The 10,147-nt window shown below is 46.2% G+C and overlaps 1 protein-coding gene across 4 annotated transcripts in view; it reads left to right on the forward strand.

Moving 5' to 3' along the window:
• Positions 1–10,147, forward strand: part of Fry (FRY microtubule binding protein) — a 390,417-nt gene that overhangs the window by 285,631 nt on the left and 94,639 nt on the right. For all 4 annotated transcript variants that reach the window (XM_050161917.1, XM_050161914.1, XM_050161915.1 and 1 more), the window contains 4 exons: positions 171–281; positions 1,959–2,113; positions 3,355–3,454; positions 3,664–3,835. In XM_050161917.1, coding sequence (XP_050017874.1) covers positions 171–281; positions 1,959–2,113; positions 3,355–3,454; positions 3,664–3,835 — 538 coding nt within the window. The remainder of the gene's footprint in view (positions 1–170; positions 282–1,958; positions 2,114–3,354; positions 3,455–3,663; positions 3,836–10,147) is intronic.

Raw genomic sequence — 10,147 nt, forward strand, 5'->3', positions numbered from 1 at the left:
TAGTGAGACTGTTTCTAAGATAGAATAAAAGCGCACCCAGATTTGCCCATCGTGTGTTTTAAGGTCAGAGGGACCCTGGCTTTACCGATGCCCCAGGCTCCATCTCCAGGCTCCACCTCCAGGTTCCACCTCCAGGCTCCACCTCCAGGCTCCACCGTTTCTAATTCCAGGCAATGTCGGCTGTGCTGTGCTGCGGCCCTGTTTTTGACAATGTCGGCCTCTCCCCGGATGGCTACCTGTATAAGTGGCTTGACAATATCCTGGCTTGTCAAGATTTACGAGTAAGTACTGAGTTGGAAATCCCTTGCTTTCCTCTGCCCTACCTTTCCCCCGCGGCTACTCCCGTTCAGATATGTACTTAGGCGCACTGCGCTGGGATGTGCCAGGCCCCAAAGGACAGCGTCATTTACCCAAACTGACCACAAACTGAATCATAACGTGGAGTCTCGTAACAGCCCGCATATTTTAATACAAACTACATCCTTTATTCTCAGTATCATTATACTAGTAATGAGTAATTAAATATAATTAAAATATTCTTCCCTGGGAGCTGGAGAGATAAGGCTCGACAATGGAGCATGCTGGCTGCTCCTGCAGAGGACCTGAACCGAGTTCCCACCACCCACGCTGGACAGTTCACCAGCACCTGGGATGCCTGCTCCAGGGAAATCGGTGCCCTCTTCCGGCCTCCTCCATCCCTCAGATGCATACACACACACAGAGACAGACTTACACACACGCGTACACATGCGTGCACACACACACGTATGCGCATGCGTGCATATAGTTAAAAATTAATCTTTTAGAAATATATATATGCTTCCAGATAGCCAGTAGAGCAAATAACAATGCTAACTGGAAATCAACATTAAGTGAAGCATAATGGAAATATTAAATTAATGATTTGCACAGAAAGCCTTACTTAAAAGGAAATGCATTAAAAATATAAGTGTACATTGGAGGGAAAAGGACTCATCATCTGTGACCCGTTTATCATAAGAAGATAGTAAAAGAAATAACCAAGTCAGAAAAAAAAATAGGACAGACATTAACTAGGGGAAATTTTTGATAATAATGAGCATTGCATTAGTAACTTCCGTTCCACTGATACCTAACAGAAATAATTGAAAGGAGGAAAAACTGATCGTAATCCATCCTGGTGTGGAGGGCATGGCCATCAGAGTGACCCTGCGGGGGTAGGGCACTAAGACTGTCCATGCCATGTTGGCCTGGAAGCAAGCAGAGAGAGCTAGACAGAGACCCACCCCTGGAGACACTTCTGCCGGCCAGGCCCCACCTCCTAAAAACTCCATAGCCAAGACAGACCTCAGCTGGGCATCAGGCATTCAAGACACGACCTGTGGGGGCATTTCACACTCGCACTATTGATGTAACAGATGCAGAAGCCAGGCCCTTCCATTTTGACCTCATCGCAACTGCCAAGAGTGGATGACTTCAGAAAGAGGCAGGCAGCATTACTTTCTGAGGGAAACGGAGCCTCCGTCGTGGCAGGCTGTGTTACCTCCTCAGAGTCCGGGGAAATCTGTTTCCCTGTCGGCTTCACTCCATTGACCCACCCCCCTTAAGGAAGAGTGTGTGGTGTCAAGTTCAACCCAAGCCAGTGCTCTCCCTTTGCTTTCTGTCCATGGAGAATTTGTTTGTAAGCATGCCGTCACGTTTTAGGTTAGCGTTTTCACTGTGTATAATCCCAGCGATACAGAATACAGCAACTTAAAGGAGTTAGACACCATCTTATGCTACCGTTCTGCGCGATTTGAATCTTCAGGTATTTATGAGGAGAGCTTGTCTTTTCTTCAATTCTCCCCGTATCCAATGATCTAAGGTTATTAATTTTTTCCAGTGGAAAAAATTCTTATGTGAACTACATTCCATCACATGTTTTTCGCTAGAATATTTTCTCATGAACTAGGAAGAACTGATTTGTTCTGTGTCCCCAGGTTCATCAGCTTGGCTGTGAAGTTGTCATCTTGCTTCTGGAACTTAATCCTGACCAAATAAACCTTTTTAATTGGGCCATCGACCGGTGTTACACAGGCTCCTACCAGCTTGCGTCCGGCTGCTTCAAAGCCATAGCGACTGTGTGTGGAAACAGGTATGAGTTCTCCTGATTAGTGGTTAGTGGCAGTCGTGGTGATGCTTGCTCACCAGGATGTGAGGAACAGCGACCTGTTGGGTGATTCAGTCTTTAGAGTCAATCCTAGGAGAGCCCAGGATGGCTTCTGGGTTCTTCACAGACAAGCCACCTGCTCTAAGTTTCCACGCTATTGCTAATTCTGTTTGACCCGGAGATAGTTCTCACAGTGTCTCTCCTTGGAAGTGTCCAGACAGTCACAGTGAAGCGTGAGATTAGAATTTGAAAAGAATAAAGATGATACCACAAAGGAATTAAAGGCACGTATATAAGTATCCTGATTGTGTTAACTGTGAGCCTGAGAGCCAGCTGCCCACCAGATCAAACCCAGGAAACAGAACCGTTTAAATCTCTTCTACTCAAAACTTCAGAAAGAACACGGGAAGGAGGAGTAGGTCCTTAGAGTCTGAATATTGCATTTATTTGAAAATGTCCTGATTTGCACCCCGGGTCTCATGCTAAAACTGCCCTTCACCACTGAGGCACACCCCAACCCAAAGATTATGCTTCTAAAACCACCATCCTTATTATATAACAGGTGAATTCATGAAGCTGTTTGGCCCTACAATAAGTGTAATAATGTCATAGCTAGATTAAACTCCCCGACTTATATACAAACTCTCCTAAGAGAAAGCTTATGATTTAGGAAAGTGGAGAGAATATAGAACACAAAAATCTTCACGTGAAGACTGGAACGATGCCTCCAGAGTTAAGAGCAGGAACTGCTGTTGCAGACAACAGAGTTCAGCACACAGCACCCACATCATGGAGGTCACAACCTTCTGCATCTCCGGCTCCAGGTGATCCATGCTTCCGAGCCCGTCGGGCAACTGCGTGAATATGATGCACATACATGCACTCAAGATACACGGAATAATACATAAATAATGGTTCTTTCCCAAAAAGACAGGCAGTGTCAGTCCCAAGGACTCAAGTCAATGCATCACCCTAGACTTTGTTGTTGTTGTTGTTTTGTTTTGTTTTCCGAGATAGAGTTTCTCTGTGTAACAGCTCTGGCTGCACTAGAACTCACTCTGTAGACTAGGCTAGCCTCAAACTCACAGAGATCCATTTGCCTCTGCTTCCCAAGTTCTGGGATTAAAGGCGTGCGCCACTCTAGACTTTTGAGAGGAGATGATCTATCCAGCTTACCAGCCAAGCTGTCTTATAGCTATGCCGTGTGTTTCATTGTTTTTCCCCAGGAACTATCCCTTCGACATAGTGACCCTGCTGAACCTTGTTCTCTTCAAGGCCTCTGACACTAACAGAGAGATTTACGAAGTCTCCATGCAGCTCATGCAGGCATGTATCATGTTCACCCCTGTGCCACAGTTCCATCCTTAGCTCAGAATGTGTTTATTTGTTTCTGTGTGCTGTGTGAAGAGCAAGGAAGCACCCACCCGGTGCTCTCCAGGCACAGCAGTTAACTGACTTTGTCCTTGTCATGGCGGCACCAATTCTGGTCAAACGCAAACGCTCCTGAGATAGGCTTGTCTCTTACCTCCTCACAGATCCTCGAAGCAAAGCTTTTTGTGCACTCCAAGAAAGTTGCCGAGCAAAGACCTGGCAGTATTCTGTATGGAACGCATGGGCCGTTGCCACCTCTCTACAGTGTGTCGCTAGCCCTCCTGTCCTGTGAACTGGCCCGGATGTACCCTGAGCTCACTCTTCCCCTTTTCTCAGGTACCATGCAGCCGGCGGCAGTGACGTATGTCACCAAGTCTCTATTCCTTTTTTGGAGTCTGTGGCAGTTTTAGTGGCAGACAGCAGTGCTAAGGACTAAATCTAGTTACTTGAGAAATATTTTTAAGCTTTTTATTTTGCGTGTGGGTATTTTGCCTGATTGTGCACCGTGTGAGTGTCATGCTGATGGAGGCCAGAAGAGGGCATCAGATCCTCTGGGACTGGAGTTACAGATAGTTATGAGCTGCCCTGTGGGTGCTGGGACTTAAACCCAAGTCCTTTGGAAGAGCAGCCAGTGTGCGTAAACACTGAGCCTTCTCTCCACCCCCTCAAGAATATTTTTAAATGTTTAAAAATAAGTGATTAGGTAAAACAAAAGTATAAACATATACCTGACAAATTCAAGATTCTTAGGTCAATAAACATATTTCCGTGTGTGTGTGTATGTGTATAGTATGTATGTATGTACATATACATATATACGTATGTGTATAGTATGCATGTATGTCCCAAAGAAATTCTATTATATGGACAATATACTTAAAATCTCTCTAAACTACTTATTTAATTGGTGATGATGTTAGATATCATATAGACTTATTATGTTTAGCTTAGTGATGTCGCAGTTATAATTTGTCTCCTCAGCCATCTTCACAAATAACTTTTATGAGAAGCGGGTCTCAAAAAGTGCTCTGCCCACCAAAGTTCATGGGGCACCTTGCCAGGAAGCAGACTGTCCCAGAATGCACCCCACCTTCCACCGCACCCCCAGTGCCTTAGCCCCACCCCTCAGCCACCCCTGCCTCTGCCCACCCTTCCCTGCAGTTCTTCAGCAACACGAGGCCACAGCTGGGTGGCGCCTCCCACTCGCGTGTCTCTGCGCAACTGCCCTGAAATAATTGGTGATCACAATGGCTCGCATTTCTCGGGTGCCTAAGATGTGCTGAGCTCTCTGTTGGACATTCGCGTGCATTGCTTATGTCTGGTTCTTATTGAACCAGAAGAACGGGGAAAGCCTGACCTGACAGGCTGATGTCTGACCTGCAGCTGGTGTGAAGAAAGTTACCAGGCAAACAGGCAGGTGATGGAAACCGCAGAGAGAGGGGATGGCACGTGACTTGGTTTAGAGCAGTGGTTCTCAACCTGGGGTTGTGGCCCCTTTGCAGGTTGAATGACCTTTTCACGGGTTGCCTAAGATCATCAGAAAACACAGATATTTATATTATAATTCATAACGGTAGCAAAGTTTAGGTTGTGAAGTAGCAATGGAAGTAATTTTATGGCTGGGGAATCGCCACAACGTGAGGATAATAAGTCTATTTGATAGCTAACATCATCACCAATTAAGTAAGTAATTTAGAGATGAAAGGGTCACAGCATTAGGAGGGTGGAGAACCTCTGCTGTAAATAGACCAGCCCCATGGACTGGGAAGTTATCCAGAGGGCAGTGTGAGTGACAACTGAGACGGCCATGTGCTCACGACGCATTTCAAAGCCTGTGAGGGACGTGGCATCTCAGAAGCTGCTAGGGCTTTGCAACCCACTGACGAATCCCACAGAATCACTACACTGGAAGCCACAATCTATAGTCGGGGACCTGATGCAGAACCGCGCGGGCCCTGTCCATGCCGCTTCAGCCTCTGTGAGTTCATGGGCGCTTTGCTCGTGTGGAGAGCTGTAGCGCGAGTTCTAACAGGTCTCGATAGTAAGAGCCCAGAGTCGGATAGAGGAGGAAATGCTGAGAGATCGGAGAGACGAAGGGGTCAAACTCTGCAACCTTACCTACTCAACTCCCCAGCCCAAAGGCGAGAGTTCCTGTTTCCTCCAGCCTATCACTTCATCTCTCCGCCCAGCCGCACCACTTCCTGTCTTTCTGTACATACCTCCAGACCTCTATGTTTAGCTAGTAGCTAGCTCCACCCTCTGATCTTCAGGCAAGCTTTGTTTGTACAAACAAGAGATAAGCACCTAGGGCCTCGTTCTCCTGGCGTCTTCCATCCACTGTGGCTCCTAACTCTTTCCACCCCATCCTCTGCAGGATCCCTGAGCTCTGAGGTATTTGATGGAGACACCCCTCCCAGTTAGGGCTGAGTCTTCCAAGGTCTCTCACCCTCTGCATATGTCTGGCTGTGTGTGTCTGTGTTCCTATTTGGCATAGGAGAATGCTTCTCCAAGGATGGCTAAGTAAGCCACTGATCTATGAGTATGTCATTAATGATCTATCCAAATATCATTAAGAGTTACTTTATCAGTACGGATTTTTCCCTTTCTTTCTTTAGATCAGTATTATTTGGTTTTACCCAAGGTCTCTGGGCTCTCTAGTCTCAGGTTCTTGGTAACCCAAGCAGTGTTGGGGATGGGGTCCATCTCATGGAGTGTGGACCTAGAGCAAATCAGATATTGGTTGGTTACTCCCACACGTTTTGTACCACCATTGCCCTAGCATATCTTATAGCCAGGACACCGTTGTGGATAAAGGGTTGTGGCTTGCTTGGTGTTTGTTTTCCTTTTAGTGGTGTGCAGAGTATATCTCTGTACCAAAGATGCTGGAACGCAGGGGCGGCAGCTCTGTGTAGACGCCGGCTCGACATCTCCGTCTTCAATGAGTTGTACAGGTGTTGGCTTCAGCAGTGGGGCCCTGCTGTCCATTTGTGGAGAGCAACCTGTAGTCTTGGCAACAGGCTGGGTTGTTGACCGTGGGATCCCTTTGGCCAGCAACTCAATTAGATGTAACCTGATCCCAGTACTGAAAGAGATGGCCAACTAAGACTCTGCCCCACCCCATCCCCCATTATTTGGCTATTTTTCATATTGCCTTCAGATATGTATATATCTTAGGAAATTTCTCCTCTATTAGATTCCCTTATTGTTATGAGACTCCTGAGTGTGCCAACAAGTGAGTTTCTAATTCTTGTGCCTTCTCTTGGCTTTTCCTTCTGTTGGTTTGTCTTGTCCAACTTCAGTGTAACAGATTTTGTTTTATATTATTATATTTTATTTTATTACATTTTTTAAAAAATGAATGAATGAATGAATGAATGAATGAATGGATAGAAACCAGCCCCTAGGGTAAAGGTTAACACTGAACTGCCACTTGTATATGCTGAGAGCTTTCTCCAATACACTGGGCACATCTGCCACTCCAGGTCAGACGCATGCTCAGGGGCAGTTGAGCAACATCTAGTGAGCTCCACAGGGCTATTTGTGTGCTTTTATTTAGTTAGTTATGGTTTAGTGTTTTGTTTTGGGGGGCTGAAGGGAGTGTGCTTTTATTTTGTTTTCTTGGTTTGGGGGATTGTTGTATTGGATTTTTTTTTTTTTGGTTTGTTTGTTTTTTGAGAAAGAATTTAAAAGTGGGTAGGGAGGGGGAGAGGGTCTGGAAGGACTTGGGTGCTGGAAAGAGTATGATAAAATATATTTAAATTTAAAAACTTTTAAAGAAAAAGAAAAGCTAAGAGCAACAGAATGGAGGCTGTAGTAGCTGACATAGCGCTGTAGCTGTTTGCGGGGTCGGGGTCCTCTTCAGTTTCAGTACGAGAAAATAAGCCAGGATGGTCAAGTTTCTGTTGCATGGTGTTATTAAATAAGAAACTTGAAATACAAAAGAAAGAAAAAAGGAAAGGAAGATAGAAAGGAGAGAAGGAGAAAAGAGAGAGAGAGAGAGCCTGTGTGTTTAAAGAGGAAGAGGGACGGCCGTCATGCCTGTGGGAGAGTGGAAGGTGCTTGAGCACATCAGTCTAGAGAGGGACTGGCTGGGAAAGGCGGCTGTAACTCAAGCAGGAAATGGTTGTGTTGTAAGGGTCTGACCTAATAACCCAGGGAAAGCAGAATGTAGAGGCTGAAGCTAGAGGTTCACAGACAAGTGAAGTGTCTGGTGCTTCCTGCCTGGGAGACTGGTGGTGGGAGAGCAGGAGTGTGGGGCAAAGCGTCCATGGAGACCTGGCCTGGGATGCTGGAGCACGGAAGGTCAGAGTGTGCAAGGGAAGAAAAGCCCTCCACATGCACCACACAGTCTGAAGGGACAACGGAGCAGCGTTCCGGGGATATGGAGGCCATTCCCTGGGGGACAGATTTCTTCATGGAAACCTAGAGAAATAAAAGGGTTCCGAGGGGAGGTTGATGCCCAGCCTCCAAGGAGAGCTGCTCTGTGGGTTGCAGAGGGAGGTGGCCCAGCTGGGCTGAGAGCGGCCCGCAGTCCCAAGCGTGTTTGAAAGAGCAAGACCGAACCCAATTTATTAGCTGAGAAGGGAAGCTGATAAAGTGGGAGCAACTGACAGCTGGGGAGGGGGATAGATCTTGCCTGACAGGCAGCAAAGCCCCGAGAATGAAATACAACCAATTCACATTCTTCTAAGCCATTCCCACTATTGATTTATGATGTTTGGAAAAGACCGTGAAACATTAACAGGACCTAGTGGATTCCTGAACTGCCCACACTGTTACAGACCCTGTGGTGAGACCTCAGGGGACCTAATCACTTAGAAGCAGCTGGGCAAGTTGTTTGGGTCCTGCCCAAAGAATCTGAAAATATGCACAGCCCCCCCCAACATCCCCTCACGTTTTGTTTGACTTCTGTATTTCCCAGAAAGTTGACTCAATATCTGTGGCATCGTCCTTTCTCTTCAGAAACACCTCCACAACCCGAGGTGTCTCTGTCTGACACCTCTGGCCGAATCCCCACTTTCTTGGCCCTCATGTCTGGCACACAGAATGCAATGAACACAATAAATGAGTTCGTGTCACGTGTTAGAAGCTGGCCATTGCTACAAAGTCCATTCGTTTTCATACCATTGTTTAAAAATAGTTTTGTTTAATGTTCCCCCCTCCCCTTCCCTCTCTCTCCCTCCCTCCCCCTCTCTCTCCCTCCCTTCCTTTCTCTTCCTCTCTCTCTCCCACCTACCTCTCTCTACTCTCTCTCCCTTCCTCTCTCTCACCCCCTCCCGCTCTCTCTCCCATATCTCTCTCTCTCTCTCTCTCTCTCTCTCTCTCTCTCTCTCTCTCTCTCTCGTACAGGTCTTTCCTTTGGAGCATAAACAGCTCTTCTACAATAAAACTGTATTTTTGTAACCAGGTCCTCAGCTCGGCACCTTCTGTGACCTGCCATTTTCTCTCTTGCCCCTGGGTTATTTGTCAGTATAATTTGTCACAGAGAACCTTCCCCAAGCTCAGGAACCTTACTCTTTTTTTTATTTATTGCAAAAAAAAAAATTTGAGAATTTCTTACATTAGTAATATATTTATATCATTTCCACTCCTTCTTCTCCCGGCTACAAGTCCTCCTGTGTCTCCCTCAACTCCCACTCCAATCCATCACCTCTTATTATATATATATTAATATATACATACATATCATATTGACCACACACACGAGTCCCTTCTGTTGCTCATATAAATGTGTGTATTTAGAGCTCACCACACCCCTGAGAAGTCTTGCCCGTTTTCATCCTGTCAGATTCAGAGGTTGCTCTAATGAATACTCAGCCAGTGGGATTAGTGGATGTTCTGACGCAGTAAGATGCAAGTGTCTATCATCCTAGCCAGAGCGTATGTGTCGTAATGTGTGAGCTCTAAGTTAAATACTCTGGGGGCCAGCCAGATGGCACAGCTGGTGCAGGTCCCGAGTCTGCTGGCCAGTTTGATTCCTGAGCCCCGTGTGATAGAGGGAGAGAATCAGTTTCAGCCAGCCCACCTGTGTACCATGGCATAGAGCCCCCCCACACACAGTAAGCAGAAATTAGAGGGGCTGGAGAGATGGTTAAAAGCACTGACTGTTCTTGCAGAGGATCAAATCCAATGCCCTCTTCTAACCTCTATGGTAAGCTGTGTGGGCACCAATAATGCATGTGATGCACAAATACATACGTGCAAGCTAAGAATTCATATTCGTAAAAATAAGTCAAGCAAATAAGAAGAAATGTCTGTTGTAATATGAAGCAGCGGGCTACATTCCCGGCACCTGGCCACCCACATGGCTAGCTTATGCCCCGAAATAATTACACGGAAACTGTATTCTTTTTAAACATTGCTTGGCCCATTAGTTCCAGCCTCTTATTGGCTAGCTCTTACATATTAATCTAACCCATTTCTAATAATCTGTGTAGCCCACGAGGTGGCTTACCAGGGAAGATCTTAACCTGCGTCTGTCTGGAGTGGGAGAATCATGGCGACTCCCTGACTCAGCTTCTTTCTCCCAGCATTCTGTTCTGTTTACTCCGCCTATCTAAATTCTACCCTATCAGAGGCCAAGCAGTTTCTTTATTACTTAACCAATGAAACAACAGATAGAAAGATGACCCTCCTCCATCATTTCCC

The sequence above is a fragment of the Alexandromys fortis genome, unplaced genomic scaffold (assembly GCF_014885135.2).
Source record: "Alexandromys fortis isolate MF-2015 unplaced genomic scaffold, M_Fortis_MF-2015_v1.1 scaffold_118, whole genome shotgun sequence".
NCBI classification, from domain to species: Eukaryota; Metazoa; Chordata; class Mammalia; order Rodentia; family Cricetidae; genus Alexandromys; species Alexandromys fortis.